General features: G+C 39.4%; 1 protein-coding gene across 12 annotated transcripts in view; it reads left to right on the plus strand.

The window, feature by feature from the left end:
* Positions 1-17,073, plus strand: part of macf1a (microtubule actin crosslinking factor 1a) — a 536,531-nt gene that overhangs the window by 332,322 nt on the left and 187,136 nt on the right. For 8 of the 12 annotated variants that reach the window (XM_060847668.1, XM_060847672.1, XM_060847670.1 and 5 more), the window contains exons 37-42: positions 5,051-5,200; positions 5,332-5,547; positions 10,657-10,806; positions 12,699-12,932; positions 14,664-14,813; positions 15,843-16,076. In XM_060847668.1, coding sequence (XP_060703651.1) covers positions 5,051-5,200; positions 5,332-5,547; positions 10,657-10,806; positions 12,699-12,932; positions 14,664-14,813; positions 15,843-16,076 — 1,134 coding nt within the window. The remainder of the gene's footprint in view (positions 1-5,050; positions 5,201-5,331; positions 5,548-10,656; positions 10,807-12,698; positions 12,933-14,663; positions 14,814-15,842; positions 16,077-17,073) is intronic. The other 4 variants (XM_060847675.1, XM_060847676.1, XM_060847678.1 and 1 more) reach the window with 1 other exon arrangement.

Consider the following 17,073-nt stretch of genomic DNA (forward strand, 5'->3'; position numbering starts at 1 on the left):
ATTGGGGAGTCTAGAACTAGAGGACATAGGTTTAGGTGAGAGGGGAAAGATATAAAAGAGACTTAAGGGACAACTTTTTCACGCAGCGGGTGGTATGTGTATGAAATGAGCTGCCGGGGATGTGGTGGAGGCTGGTACAATTGCAACATTTTAAGAGGCATTTGGATGGGTAGATGAATAGGAAGGGTTTGGAGGGATATGGGCTGGGTACCGGCAGATGGGACAAGATTGGGTTGGGATATCTGGTTGGCATGGACAGGTTGGACTGAACAGTCTGTTTCCATGCTGTACATCTCTATGACTGCCTATATCTCAACTTGCACCAAGTCCCATTCCCTTATCATCCCTGTAATCACTGAACTACATTGGTTCATGGTCAAGCAATGGAATTCTCATCATGGATTTCAAATCCCTCCATCTGATCTCCTTCACTCCTACAGATCTCTGCAATAGTAGTGTTTCTCGAATTCTGGCCTCTTATGTACTCTGATGTTATTTGCTTCACTATTAGTGGACGTATTTTTAGTTGGCTAGACGCTACACCTTTCTGCCCTTCTGTCTTGTTTTTCTCTTAAGACACTACTCAAACCTGCCATAATACCTCCTTATGCAGCTATGCTATATTCTATTTTACAACATTCCTATGAAGCATCTAGGCTATTATTTACTATATTATAATTAATAAAGGAGTATAAATTGGTGTTCAAAGCTTATTTGACTCGGTTTCCAAATATAAATTTCACAACTTCTTTGAGTGTTTACAAAAGAGTTTACCTTTTCTCTCTGGAGCAAATACAAAGCTTTCTGATTATATTACATTCTGATTATATTACATTCTGTTGACTTATTGGATCAAACGTTGCAGTCGGGCACTAATTACCTCTGCACATGCCCGTAAAGTATTTGTTGGACCTTGTAAGGCAGTTTGCTGCAAATTAAGAATCCAAGATATGTAACTTCAAGAGAGGTTATTACAGATGGGACTTGAACCTCGGTCAGCTGCCTCTGAGGTAGGGATACTAGAATCACTCGAGAGTACGTTGTACCTACCTGATTAGGGCAGCACTTGTATCTCCTTAGGACAAGTAGATTGAACGATTATTAATGAGTATAACAGGCTGAACCAGAAGGGTTCCAATAATGAACCTATTGGCAAATCAAGTACAGATTGAGAAATAAAAAGGAGAGGAGACGTGCTCATGCTATTGGTGAGGGTTTAAACTTCTTTAGCAGAAGGATGTGATACAGAGTGGAGATACAATTGGGATAAGACAAACATAGAAGAAAAAAACAAGTCAGTCTGTAAGGCACAGCATCTGTAATAAAGTTAAGGTGCAAGGGAGCATGGCAAGATTGATGTTTATTTACATGTAGGAAATTTTGCAGATGATTTGAGGTTGCTGATTTACGCATAGGGATATGATATCATTGCTATGACAGAATTAATTTTAAAGGAGGGGTGGGACTGTCAGTTCAATATTCCGGGATATGGATTCTTCCGGTAAGAAAGGGAGGTCTGTAACAGAGGAGATATTGCAGTAACAATTAATTCCTAAATTGGAACACAGATAATGCTATCAATCGGCATGTAGCAACATCTTGCTAACTGAGATGATTTTGTGTACCGGCTCTCAACTACTTAGCTCCAGATCTCATTTTAGCCTTGGACCAAAACATGGACATAAGTTAACTTCCAGAAATGAGGGGAAGAGTGGTTATCCTTGATAGAAAGGTACAAGGAGGAGGTGTTAGCAATTCTGGAGAGTGTGAAAATACATAAGTCCCCAGGGCCGGATAGGATTTATCCTATGATTTTCTGGGAAGCCAGGGAGGAAATTGCAGGGTCTTTAGCTTTCATCTTTGTCGTCATTGCCTACAGGAATAGTGCCACAATACTGGAGAATAGCAAATGTTGCCCTCTTCATCACGAAGAGGGTTAGAAACAACCCTGGTAATTTATAGACCAGTGAGCCTGACTTCAGTTGTGGGTAAAGTGTTGGAAAAGGTTACAAGAGAGAGGATTTATAATCAGCGGGAGAGGAATAAGTTGATTAGGAATAAGGGTAGGTTGTGCCTCACAAACTGAGTTCTTTGAGATGGTGACCAAACAGGTGGATGAGGGTAAACCGGTTGATGTGGTGCATACGGATTTCAGTAAAGGGTTTGATAAGGTTCCCCACAATAGGTTATTACAGAAAATACTGAGGCATGAGATTGAGGGTGAATTTAGCAGTTTGGATCTGAAATTGGCTAACTGAAAGGAGATAGAGGGTAGTGGTTGATGGGAAATATTCATCCTGGAGTTCAGTTACTAGTGGTGTACTGCAAGGATCTGTTTTGGGGTCACTGCTGTTTGTAATTTTTATAAATGGCCTAGATGAGGGTGTAGAAGGACGGGTTAGTAAATTTACAGATGACATTAAGGTTGGTGGTGTTTTGTATAGTGCTGAAGGATGTTGCAGATTATAGAGGGACGTAGATAAGCTGCAGACCTGAGCTGAGAGGCAGAAAATGGAGTTTAATGTGGAAAATTGTGAGATGATTCACTTTGGAAGGAGCAACAGGAAAACAGAATACTGGGCTAATGGTGAGATTCTTGATAGTGTTGATGAGCAGAGAGATCTCCGTATCCATGTGCATAGATCCTGAAATTTGCCAGCCAAGTTGATAGGGTTGTAAAAAGGCATACAGTGTGTTAGCTTTTATTAGTTGAGGGATTGAGTGTCAGAGCCACAAGGTCATGCTGCAACTGTACAAAACTCTGGTGCGGTCACTCTTGGAGTATAGCTTACAGTTCTGGCCTCCCCATTATAGGAAGGATGTGGAAGTTTTGGAAAGGGTTCAGAGGAGATTTACTAGAATGTTGCCTGGAGGCAAGGCCTTATGAGGAAAGGCTGAGGAACTTGAGACTGTTTTTGTTAGAGCGAAGAAGGTTAAGAGGTGACTTAATTGAGACATCTTATCAGAGGGTTAGTCGGGATGGACAGTGAGAGCCTTTTTCCTTGAATGGTGATGGCTAGCATGATGGGACATAGCCATAAATTGAGGAGTGATAGATATAGGACTGATGTCAGATAGTTTCTTTACTTAGAGTAGTAGAGGCGTGGAATGCACTGCCTGCAATAGTAATAGACTCGCCAACTTTAAGGGCATTTAAATGGTCATTGGATAAACACATGGATGAAAATGGAGTAGTGAGATAGGCTTCAGATTGGTTCCACAGCTCGGTGCAACATAGAGGGTCGAAGTGCCTGTACTGCGCTGTTATGCTCCATGTAGCATTTGGCAAGTAATAACTGGAAGCAGCCTTAATATTTGGTCATTTAAGGCCATTCACTCTGATCAGAAATAGCTAGGTTCATAGCTTGCACAAGCAACCTCCATTGTTGGAACTAAGCCTGTGGACAAGGCTGCAGGAATTCCTGAAGATAGTATTTCAGGTAGTTATATTCAGTCACTTCAATGTCCATCCTTCAACAACACAGGTTAGAATTGTGGCTGTTTGATAAATACACAGCCCTCCGATAATGAAGCAGTTGCTGTTGCTATACAGCAAAATCTGACAACATCCTGACTTGATCACACAGCAATGACTTCTAGTTTCCAAATTTCCCCTCCCCCACCTCATCCCAGATCCAACCCTCCAACTGGGCACCACCCTCTTGACCTGTCCTACCTGTTAATCTATCCACTCCACCCTCCCCACCAATTTATCGCAATTGCCCCTTACCTGCATCCACCTATTGTGTTTCCCCCTAACCCCACCCCAACACCCTATTTATCTCTCAGCCCCCTTGCCCCTCAACCTTCCTGTTGGAGGGCTTATACACAAAGCATCAACTCTCCTGCTCCTCAGATGCTGCCTGACCCATGCTTTTCCAGTACCACACTTTTCGACGACTCTTTGAGCTGATTAGAGGCAAGTAATATTAAAAACATACAAATGTCAGACATGACTACCTCCAATAATGCTATGAGGCCATCGCTTCTGCCTTAGAATATTGTGCTCGCATGAAGTTCTTTAGGGTACTTGATTCCTATGGTGCCCTATATGTTGGACAAAGTGGTGTTTGATGTGCTGGTGGCATTGAAGGTTAAGGGAAGACTTGGTCAAGATTGTGAGCTTTTTTTTCTTGCTGGAGATAATCAGTCATTTATTGGTATTTGCATAACACTGAATCCATCTGCCACTTGCCAGCCCAGGTAAAGTTAATTTCAAGGTTCACATGAGTTGTTATAGTTTTGAGCTTACGTGAACAAAGCTCAGTGTTAGCAGAAGCTGATAGAAATCCTATGATAGAAAGGGCAGTTATTAATAAAGTAGCACTAGATTGTTTTGTAAGGAACTCCTGTACTAATGCCCCAGAAATTCATTTGTTCAGACCAAATACTGAAGTTGATAATGTTATGATATTGTAATGTTATAACAAGATGAATTAGCCAAAAGTTTATTTAACTGAAATAATGATTATAAAAATAATAAGGTTGGCCCAGTAACATGTTTGAATGTCGGCCCACATACTTAATGTGCTACAGTTATTTTAATCTTCCACTTTATGTATGTTGTATGCGATGGCTCAGTGGTTAGCACTGTTGCCTCACCGTGCCAGGGACCTGGGTTCAATTCCAGCCTCAGGCAACTCTGTGTGAAGTGTGCGCACATTCCTCATGTCTGAGTGGGTTTCCTCTGCGTGCTCTGGTTCCTTCCACAATCCAAAAGGTGCAGATTGGGTGAGTTGGCCATGCTAAATTGCCCATAATGTTCACGGATGTGTAGGTTAGGTGCATTAGTCAGGGGAAAATGTAGAGTATTGGGGAATGGGTTTGGGTGGGATACTCTTCGGAGATTGGTGAGGACTTGTTGGGCCGAAAAGCCTGTTTCCACACTAAGGGTTCTAATTCTAAATACAATTCAACAGGAGCTTTTTGTTGGTTTTTCAGACAAAAAATAATTGGTTAAAATCAATACAAATTTAAAATTTTCTCCAGTGAAATTGGTTAAGGGTTTTAAAATTTATAAGTCAATTTAATTTATTTTGCCTGTCATTAGCCCATGTATAGTAAACAGCAATGCCTGGAACATGATGAGAATCTCGTCAGTTACCTTTCTCTTGTGTTGGATGTTGAGGTCAGACTTAAGCAGCAGCAACCAGCTGGTGCCAACCTTACGATGCTTCGTGAACAGTTCCACTTGGCAGAGGTGAATATTCTTTGCTTCAAACCTAATTGTTACACAATATAATGCATTTTCCTTTGTTACTTGTTTATTTGACTTTATGCACATATTTTAAGAATGGTAACGTTTTAGTAATTTTAACATTGCGTTTTCAGGATTTCGAAGTGGAATTGGAACAGCTATCAATCCTGATTGAGCGAGAGCTGGCATCAATAAATAAGTTACTTGAAGGATGCACACAACATGTGCCTGAACAGTTATTGAGAGCGCTTGAGAAAGACTCAAAAAACCTGCAAATATCATTTACCTCTGTCCGTGAAGTGTCAAAAGCTTGGCATGGAACTCTGGCAAACTTATTGGCAACTGAAAAAGTGAGCTGATTGAAAGAATGCAGTGAACATATAAATCTAACGCTAATTCTTGAAAAGCTTAATTTGTATTGTTCTTCATCAGTCTTGGAGGCTATTTATTTGCAAAGATGTTTGCTAGATTGGTCTGCAGTTCATCCACCAGGTAGCCTGTAGAAAGATAGCAAGATATCAAGGAATGTTTAACTACCTCATGCTGAAAGTTGGGGTTTAAAGTGAATTGTTGCAAATTCAATATTTTATACTTAGTCACTGAACTGTCAAAGTCATAGAGATGTACAGCATGGAAACAGACCCTTCGGTCCAACCCGTCCATATTGACCAGATATCCCAACCCAATCTAATCCCACCTGCCAGCACCCAGCCCATATCTCTCCAAACCCTTCCTGTTCATATACCCATCCAAATGCCTTTTAAATGTTGCAATTGTACCAGCCTCCTCCACTTCCTCTGGCAGCTCATTCCATACACATACTATCCTCTGTGCAAAAAGGTTGCCCCTTAGGTCTCTTTTACATCTTTCCCCCCCTCGCCCTAAACCTATGCCCTCTAGTTCTGGACTCCCCGACCCCAGGGAAAAGACTTTGTCTATATACCCTATCCATGCCCCTCATTAATTTTATAAACCTCTATAAGGTAACCCCTCAGCCTCCGATGCTCAGGGAAAACAGCCCCATTCAGCCTCTCCCTATAGCTCAAATCCTCCAACCCTGGCAACATTCTTGTAAATCTTTTCTGAACCCTTTCAAGTTTCACAACATCTTTCCGTTAGGAAGGAGACCAGAATTGCACGCAATATTCCAACAATGGCCTAACCAATGTCCTGTACAGCCGCAACATGACCTCCCAACTCCTGTACTCAATACTCTGACCAATACCAAACGCCGCCTTTACTATCCTATCTACCTGCAACTCCGCTTTCAAGGAGCTATGAACCTGCACTCCAAGGTCTCTTTGTTCAGCAACAAAGGACCTTACCATTAAGTGTATGCGTCCTGCTAAGATTTGCTTTCTCAAAATGCGGCATCTCGCATTTATCTGAATTAAACTCCAGCCCATTTGCACATCTGATCAAGATCCTGTTGTAATCTGAGGAAATCCTCTTCGCTGTCCACTACACCTCCAATTTTTGTGTCATTTGCAAACTTAGTAACTGTTCTTCTTATGCTTGCATCCAAATTATTGTGTAAATGACAAAAAGTGAGGACCCAGCACTGAACCTTGTGGCACTCCACTGGTCACAGGCCTCCAGTCTGAAAAACAACCCTCCGCTACCACCCTCTGTCTTCTACTTTTGAGCCAGTTCTGTATCCAAATGGCTAGTTCTCCCTGTATTCCATGAGATCTAACTTTGCTAATCAGTCTCCCATGGGGATCTTTGTCGAACGCCTTACTGAAGTCCATATAGATCACATCTACCGCTCTGCCCTTATCAATCCTCTTTGTTACTTCTTCAAAAAACTCAATTACGTTTGTGAGACATGATTTCCCTAATCAGTGCTTGCCTTTCCAAATACGTGTACATCCTGTCCCTCAGGATTCCCTCCAAAACTTGCTCAACACTGACATCGGGCTCACTGGACTATAGTTCCCTTGCTTGTCCTTACCACCCTTCTGAAACAGTGGCATCACGTTAGCCAACCTCCAATCTTCCAGCACCTCACCTGTGACTATCAATGATACAAATATCTTAGCAAGAGGACCAGCAATCACTTCTGTAGCTTCCCACAGAGTTCTAGGGTACACCTGATCAGGTCCTGGGGATTTATCCACCTTTAACCATTTCAAGACATCCAGCACTTTCTCCTTGTAATCTGGACATTTTGCAAGGTGTCACCATCTATTTCCCTCCAGTCCATATCCTTTTCCACAGTAAATACTGATACAAAATACTTGTATCTGCCCCATTTTTTGTGGGTCCACACAAAGGCTGCCTTGCTGATCTTTGAGGGACCCTATTCGCTCCCTAGTTACAATTTTGCCAATGTAATTGTAAAAACCCTTTGGAATTTCCTTAATTTTATTTGCGAAAGCTATCTCATGTCCCATTATTTTTGCCCTCCTGATTTTCCTCTTAAGTATACTCCTACTGTCTTTATACTCTTTTAAGGATTCACTCGATCTATGCTGTCTACACCTGGCATATGCTTGCTTCTTTTTCTTAACCAAACCCTCAATTTTTTAGTCATCCATTATTCCCTATACCTGCCAGCCTTTCCTTTCACCCTAACAGGAATATATTTTCTTTGGATTCTTGTTTTCTCATATCTGAAGGCTTCCAATTTTCCAGCCATCCCTTTACCTGTGAACATCTGCCCTCAATCAGCTTTCAAAAGTTCTTGTGTAATACCATCAAACGTTATTGCCTAATACCATCAAAATTTGCCTTTCTCCAATTTAGAACTTCAACTTTTAGATCTGGTCCATCCTTTTCCATCACTATTTTAAAACTAATAGAATTATGGTCGCTGGCCCCATAGTGCTCACCCACTGATGCCTCAGTCACCTGCCCTGCCTTATTTCCCAAGAGTAGGTCAAGTTTTGTACCTTTTCTCGTAGGTATATCCATAGACTGAATCAGAAAATTTTCTTGTACACACTTAACAAATTCCTCGCCATCTAAACCCTTAACACTATGGTAGTCCCAGTATATGTTTGGAAATTTAAAATCCCCCACCATAACCACCATATTATTCTTACAGATAGCTGAGATCTCCTTACAAGTTTGTTTCTCAATTTCCCTCTGACTATTAGGAGGTCTATAATATAATCGCAATAAGGTGATCATCCCTTTCTTATATCTTGGTTCCACCCAAATAACTTCCCTGAATGCATTTCCAGGAATATCCTCCCTCAGCACAGCTATAATGCTATCACTTAGCAAAAATGCCACTCCCCCTCCTCTCTTGCCTCCCTTTTTATCCTTCCTGTAGCATTTGTATCCTGGAACATTAAGCTGCCAGTCCTGTCCATCCCTGAGCCATGTTTCTGTAATTGCTATGTTATCCCAGTCCCATTTTCCTAACCATGCCCTGAGTTCATCTGCCTTCGTTGTTAGGCCCCTTGCATTGAAATAAATGCAGTTTAATTTATTAATCCTACCTTGTCCCTGTGTGCCCTGACTGTTTGACTCACTTCTGTTCTCAACTGTACCATCTCATATTAACCTCTTTCCTCACTATCTCCCTGGGTCCTACCCCGCACCCCCTTACTAGTTTAAATCCTCCCAAGCAGCTCTAGTAAATCTCCCTGGCAGTATATTAGACCCCTTCCAATTTAGGTGCAATCTGTCCTTCTTGTACAGGTCACTTCTACCCCAAAAGAGATTCCAATGATCCAAAAATGTGAATCCTTCTCCCATATACCAGCTCCTCAGCCATGCATTCATCTGTTCTATCCTCCTATTCCTGCCCTCACTAGCTCGTAGCAGTGGGAGTAATCCAGATATTACTAATCTCAAGGACTTCCTTTTTCAATTCCTGCCTAACTCTCTGTACTTCCTTCAGAATCTCAATCTTTTCCCTTCCTATGTGTTGGTTCCAATGTGGACAATGACCTCTTGCTGGCCCCTCTTCCCCCGTGAGAATGTTCTGCACCCTTTCTGAGACATCCTTGATCCTGGCACCAGGAAGCAACACACCATTCTGCTTTTTCACTGCTGGCCACAGAAACGTCTGTGCATCTGACTAGAGAATTCCCTAACACAATTGATCTCTTGGAACCCGATGTACTCCTCATTGCATTAGAGCCAGTCTCAATACCAGAAACTTGGCTGTTCGTGCTACGTTCCCCTGAGAATCCATCACCCCCTACATTTTCCAAAACCGCATGTTTGAAATGGGTATAACCACAAAAGACTCCCACACTACTGTTGTTGTTGCACATTCCTCATTGCTTCTAACTGTCTCTCCAACCAATCCATTCACTCTGATCAGATTCACAACCAACAGCATTTATGGCAGATATAATTCGCAGTAACGCCTAAACTCTCTTTAAACTCCCACATCTGACAAGAAGCATGTATCACTCAACTAAAGGCCATTTTTGCTCTCTCTCAATCTACAGACCCAGAAAATAACATGCCTTATTCCCCTACAAACACTGCCTCAGCTTAAATTAATAGTTATGGCTTATACTTTAAGTTTAATCAGGAGACATATCTCTAAAAACATAGAACCCACTCTTTTCACTACTGCAGACTTTCTGTAGGCCACACTTAAAACAACAATTAACTTATCTGATTCTGTGCTGTGAACTTCGCCCAATAATTCCTCCAAGATCAGTTGCGAATTTCACCGTTAGGTCATTGGTACAATTTCAGCCATCTGATCATCTTATTTCCTCCTTTAATTACTGAAAAATTAAATTTTGATCAATTTTGCAACAGCTGGCACAATGTTACGTTTAAACCTGTATCATTACCAAAATTATGATGGGGGTAATTCACCATTATTTCTCAACCAAATCAGCAAAATTTGCACTTGTTCAATGAGATAATTAGATAGTACCTGAAGATGAATACATTTTAGAATTCTAGTTTCGCAGCTCCATGAGGGAAATTTTAATTCAGGAATAAGTCCAATTATTTATCTTGTAAAACATGTTCATTAAGAGCCCTGAAAAATACTTTTAAACTGTCTATTATGAAGCTCACAGACAAGTTTGCTTGTCCATAAAGCTCACTTGACTTCCATGAGTTTTATCAATATTCAGTCAAAACACTGGCAGTTAGTTAAAAACAAAGTTACAGAAGTTGATTTGTTCCACTGTAATTATACAATGGAAAACTGATGAACTTAATACTCATTCAAAACTTATGCATACTAAGTATCAGAAGTTGTGGATAAAAATCTCCTTGAAAAGTTTTTTTTCCTGCAAAAAAGAAAATAATTTGCTATATGCAACTGAATTACGTTACTTGAAGTAGTGACTATATTAGAAATTGTGGAGATTTGACAAAAAAAAGTAAATAAAACTGCTTGCACAAGAGTAACGTGGAGAATGGAAGTAGGACATAATTTTCAACCATGTTATTGAGGATACAAAATAAACCAGAAGTTACCCTGGTATGTCAAAGGTATGTAGTACTAACCATTGTCTTTTGTTTTTAAGAATAAAGTAATCACTGAATATGAACATCTTCAAAAGAAACAAGGAGCACTTATGGGCTTGTTAATTCAAACCTCACAAATTGTGCATAAAACAGAATCTGAGACATCAAAAGATGTGATGGTCTTGAAACAGAATCTGCAGCAATATAAGGTAAATAACTGACTCACCTTTCAAATTAACCCATAAGTAAATAGCATACATGCAGTACAAAAATAGTATTACAAACCCGAGGAAAATTTGAGAGAGTTTAAGTAAAATTTAATTAATGTTCTGAGGATAAGTTGGTTTCCTGCAGATGATTCCTTACTAAAATAACTTCCCACCAGAACCCATCTGTTTCATGAAACAAGAGTTCAAAACAATTAATTACAATGACCAGAAATTCATATCTGATATTTTTCTTTATGCTTTCTTATTTTGTGTGCAAATCTTCAAACTCCTCCGGTTTAATTTCCTTTTAAGAAGGTAAGTAACTGAAATGACTGCAAATGCTGGAAATCAAACAGAAATTACTGAACAAGTTTAGCAAGTCTGGCAGCATCTGTGGAGAGAAATCAGAGTTAATGTTTTGCATCCAGTGACTAAGGAAGGGTTAACTTTGATTTTTCTCCACAGATATTGCCAGACCTGTTGAACTTCTCCAACAATTCCTGTTTTTGTTTTGATTAAAAACAGTGGCTTGCTCAGGTCCTCCATGCTATCTGATTTCAAATTCCTTGGGTAATATTACTTGACCAAAGATGTGAACACTCCAGTTTCTTGAATATATACCTGCACAATATTCTGACTAATATCTTAAGTTATGAAAAATTCAAGAAAGAAATCCTTTTTCTTCTCTAATAGACATCCTCAGGCAACATCCTAGAACTTGCTGAACAATATTCCACACAACCTTTATTGATTTAATACTTTTGGTGACTGGTTGAATTTAAACCCTCCTTCAAAGGGCATTCATATTTCCAATTTCAATTGTTTTTACTTTATGCATACTCAGAAAGCATCAAAAGACAATCATGCTTTATAACCTCTCCTCATATCTAAACAGCATGATAGTCTTCTATGAAATGCTCCACCATGGAAAACACAACTGCATTCCACAACTTCCTTTCCTGCTGCCTTTGAAAATTATTTTGCTTCACTTGTTTCTAATCTTATTGAGCTGTTATGTTCTTAGTGTTGTTTGTCATCACTTATTTTCTTTCCTTGTTACTTGAAGTATAATAGTTTGTTTATTATTTGAACTTAAAGCATTCAAAATATTATTCTTCTGTTAAAGACCTCGTTTCACTTCCCTCATTTAAATCTTCCCAAAATTTTTCTTTTGAATACTTTGAGCAGGTTGAATGAATAAGCAACCCATGAATTTTGGATGTTTGCAAGTCTCAAGTTTGTTCATATTTTTACCAGTGACCTTGAATTTAATGAATCATCTTAATTTCATCGATAACATTAGTTTCCAAGTGGACTGCTGAATAATCTTAATGTAGCAGGTTTCCTGTTGTCTCTTGCATGTAGTGTTAAAAAGCACTTACTTCTGTTTCAATTTCTCATTTGGATGTCCACATTTGATGCTTTTCTGGCTCCACCAGCTTTCTCTGATACCCGATTCAATTTTCAAGCAATCCTGGCATTAAAAGTGAATTTGTGCTTTGAATTTTCAAGGAAGCCAGCATTCTCAATAAGTTGTGTTACATCAACTTCTTGACATAACATCTACCTAAAGGGTCAGGCATTGTGATGGAAATTGGTAAAGTATCATACCACTACTGGTGGACAACTCCCAGCGTAGGTTTTTAGAGATGGACAGTATAATTATGTATTTTTGTTTAATTCCTATAAGTTTCATCGGTGTATGTAACTCAGTTACAATATACCTGTGATTATTTATAAGTGACGAGATTTAAGAACACAACAAGTACAATGATTTTCATTAAAATATTCCAAGTATTTTCTGCAGTTCTAAAATGTAGATTATGCTATAGCACTTTGGGTTCAAGTGAGCATTAATTTATTTTCTTTCACTTTCTCCTCCTCCCTTATAGGAACTGAAACAATCACTGTCACAAATTAAACCAGTTATTGATGATGCAGCTTTTGATATTCAGTTCTTTATTTCTGAACATGCCCAAGACCTAACCCCTCAACAAAGCAGGCAATTACTTAGACTATTAAACGAAGTCCAGCGATCATTTAGGGAAACCTCTGAAAATGTTTTGGAACGAATAGAAGTATTAGATCTTCACCTTCAAGACAAAGATTCCATGGAGTTCGAGAAGGTTTGGACCAGTCAGCAACTAACTTTAAGCACAAAGTTATATTCAACCTTAGGACAAAAAAATCATAGTTTCTTGTTTATAATATTAACATTGCTAGAGACAAAGTGAGAATTTATTTTCAAAATGCATTCAACTATTGCATGTTCAGGAGGGGCAAGCAACTAGTAATGTTCTTTGTGATTTGAATCAATTGCAATTCTACCTGAAAGCATTGTTGTGTGTTACTAAAATGACTGCAGTTCTGTTTATTTTCCAACTGTGAATACTAAAATGATGGTTATTAGAAATGATAAACTCAGTTTTTGGTTAGTCAAAGCCACACAGTACAGTTTTATCGTGTTGAACATTAAGACATGCCCAGTTTGAACAATTCAGGTCTAACTAGGTAAAGGGGTAAAAAAGTAAAGCAGTTTGCTGTGCATATTATGTCCGGTCAAGTAGCTACCACACAGAGGATGCAAATCAACAATGGAATTCAATTAGAAAGAATATACACTGGTACCTATTTGATGAGAAAACTGGAAATATTTTGCTAAGCGCAGCTGAACACTTGATGTGAAAAATCATTGTTCAGTGTGATGGATTAAATTGAATGGGGCCATGTAAATTGGCACAACCAAGTATTAAAAATATTCCAAGAAGTTTGAACTCCTAGTAGAAACATAAATGTGATGAAATTGACTTTGACCATAACAGGATTTATGGTAACGCAACCCAAAAGTCTTTAATCTGGATTAAATTGCACTCTAATTAGACATTTCATCATATTGGCAGTATTTTAACATGTGTAGATTATCTTTGTGTGTTTTGTTCAGCTGCAATGCTATCTGCAACCCTCTAACCAATGGTCATTGTTGTCAATCTTGTAACCTGTTTTGCCTTGCTTTTCCAGATACTTTTGTTCCGTAATTCGCCCTGGCTCACATTATAATGAAGATAATTCTTTGTAGTGGATCTGAAAATGGTTATTCAAGTGTTAACTGTGGTTTTTAAACTGCAAAACCACTGCTTATAGTTCCTGTCATTATTGTTCAATAACAACTGATCCTGCACTGCTTCTAAAATATTTTATTGTGACATTTTCACACTCTGGCTTTGATACACTCCTTGTATTTGTGTGACACATCCTGCTCAATTTTACTAATTCATGCAATGGTCGCTAAAGCGTATACAAAAGATGGAGAGACAAACAAACTTAGTTCATGTTCAAGCAACTCAAAAATCAAACTGGCTCAACTGATGTTCTTTGCAGATTTCTGAATGTGTAGCGACCTTCGATCTAGATCCCATAATGCATAAAATTCTCATGGGTTTAATTGCCAATAAGATTTTCTTTCTAATATCATACAAACAAGTAGTATAAAATTTAAGTTAACCTACTTAAACTTTGTATTAAAGATCGCAAACTTATTACCTTTCGAACATGGTTTTCAAATGCCTATTTCATTATGAATTATATTTGGATTTGAATTTGATTGTTGTAAACTTCCAATATATTTTAATTAACTAAACGAGCTGTTCCGTATATGTGTTTAACTTGTAAGTCGACTTAAACATAATCCACCAATATTTAATAAAAATGGCTTTAGAACCTTCTACATCAAAAATCTGCACAGATCTGTGTGTTGCCCTCATGCAGAAGTAGTCTATAGACAGTGTAAAGACAACTGTTCTGAGACTAATGTCACAGGCACAGGACTTAGGCATGTAATTTTATTTGTCTCCTTTCAGGCACAGCAAGAACAACAAGAGGAATGTAGGCAGAAACTGGATGAGCTCAGTACATGGCTGGCTCAGACAGCTAGCAGAGTAGCCAGTCACCAGGTGGCAGTTGGCGAGAGTGACCTGCCAGCTCTTCATCAGCATCAGAGCGTAATTCAGGTTAGTTATTGCAAGTTTACAGGAATAAAACATCCTTATTTTTTGACCGCTTATCTGTTGTTTTAGTTTAAATTGTCATCCAAACACATACACAACAGATCTTGAATGATATACTTTTTGTCTTCATTTCTTGAAGTTTGTTGAGAGGTGACAACTTTTATTTTAAAAATTAGAAAACAGACTTTGACTTTCACTGGGTGGCGGGACATCCAGTGAAAGTGAGGATCTGCATCAAGAAGGGTCCCCATTTCTTTCCAGCAGAGGGCTGCAAAGCAGTATATCTGTCTCCTTGCCTCCCTCATATGCATATATATGTGCACAAGCACAATCATATACACACAGTCTCTCACAGACACACCATGCACACACCTAGTTGGGAATCAGATTTGCAGGAATGGCCTAATTGACAGACTATTGCAATGCTGCTGGCAACATCCAACTCCCATAGCCTTCCCTAATTGTCTGATTTGCCAGCAGGCGGTCAATTGGGAGACCAACCATTGTAAAATTGCAGAGTCAGTGCCTCTGTCAGTACATATGGGCTTAGGTCCCATTTTTTGCCCTGACATTTGGCTACCAAACCCTAAGCTGAAATACTAGCTAGCAAGCTAGCAAGTCCAATAGTAAATTCAAACAAAACTCTGGCTAGAACGTGAACCTCACTACCACAGGAGTAGTTGTGACTAGTACAAATACATTTAAATGGAATCTAGACTGTGAAAAATGAAAGAAACCAGACCATCACTTATTGCAACTAATGCTGCAACACATTTTTCTACTCAGTGAATTTTTAAGGCTAAAGAAATCGAAGGGTATGAGGAGAAAGTTGGAACAGGGCACTGAGTTGGATGATGAGGCATAATCACATTGAATGGCAGAGCAGCCTTGAAGTGCTGAATGGCCGCCTCCTCCTATTTTGTGTTTCTAAATCATGACCCTGGAAATCCAATAATGCAAACAGAGTACTTCAATTGTCATTTTGTGCAGCAATACTATTCTATTGATTTTGGTGCTATGTTCCCTTTTTAGGCTTTGCGAAAAGATGTGCAATCACATGCTTCTGTGGTAGAGGATGTAACCAAAGCCACACAACGTCTATTGGAGGAGAATCAAGGCAAGCTAGATTCTGATGAACTGACAGCAGTTGAAACAAAATTACTGGAAGTAAAGGCTCAGCACCAAGTCTTGTGTCAAAGTACTGACACACTTCAGAAGCAAGTTGACAGTGCATTAACAAAAGCTGTCCAGCAAGAAACTGAGAAGGTAATACACATTTTTGATAGGGTGCTACCAATACCACTCTTGCACTGGAGAGTGATACTCTCACTCAGCAGTGATAAAGACATGAATGTGGTAACAGTAATTTAATCATTACATCTTTGATATTGCTTATCTCTTACAGCTGCATAAAAATTGGTGATTTAATCTTGCAAATACGAAACCTATAAATAGTAATCAGTAGGATTATGACAGTGTGATCTATATTAGAATGCTGTAGATTAAAACATGAAGTTGAAATCTGTTGCAAATATCAGATGCCAGCATTTTTTTTAAAAAGCTGGCCTGTGGTGCAGACTAAACTAGTAGAGAGTGGAAATATGCCACTCAATGGAAGGAAGTCCCACTCTTGAGCTGATCGCCAACCAGTTCATCCAACAGCTTTTACAGTCCCAGCACCAGTAGAATTGAGAAGTAGTTGTTTCTGTAATTGCAAATAGGCCCAAAATGAAGTCATATTTATTATGATTAGATTGGATTACTGAGTGTGGAAACAGGCCCTTCGGCCCAACAAGTCCACACCGACCCGCCGAAGCGCAACCCACCCAGACCCATTCCCCTACATTTATCTCTTCACCTAGCACTACGGGCAATTTAGCATAGCCAACTCACCTGACCTGCACTTTTTTTTTGAATTGTGGGAGGAAACCAGAGCGCCCGGAGGAAACCCACGCAGAGTGGGGAGAATGTACAAACTCCGCACAGAGAGTTGACTGAGGCGGGAATTGAACCCAGGTCTCTGGTGCTGTGAGGCAGCAGTGCTAACTACTGTGCCACTGTGCCTCCCACATATGAAATGCGCCATGTAATATTAAGGCTTGGTACGAAACTCAATCGCAGTTGCATTATTTATCTAAAAATATTATGTCGATTGCCCTTTATTTTTGTCATGCAACAACCAGCATATTCTGGGAGCCAGTTGAGAGCAGCCAAGATGGCAAGGAATTAACCACGTGTAATATTTTGTCACCCCCCCCACTCC

This window comes from Hemiscyllium ocellatum, chromosome 30 (assembly GCF_020745735.1).
Source record: "Hemiscyllium ocellatum isolate sHemOce1 chromosome 30, sHemOce1.pat.X.cur, whole genome shotgun sequence".
Lineage (NCBI taxonomy): Eukaryota > Metazoa > Chordata > Chondrichthyes > Orectolobiformes > Hemiscylliidae > Hemiscyllium > Hemiscyllium ocellatum.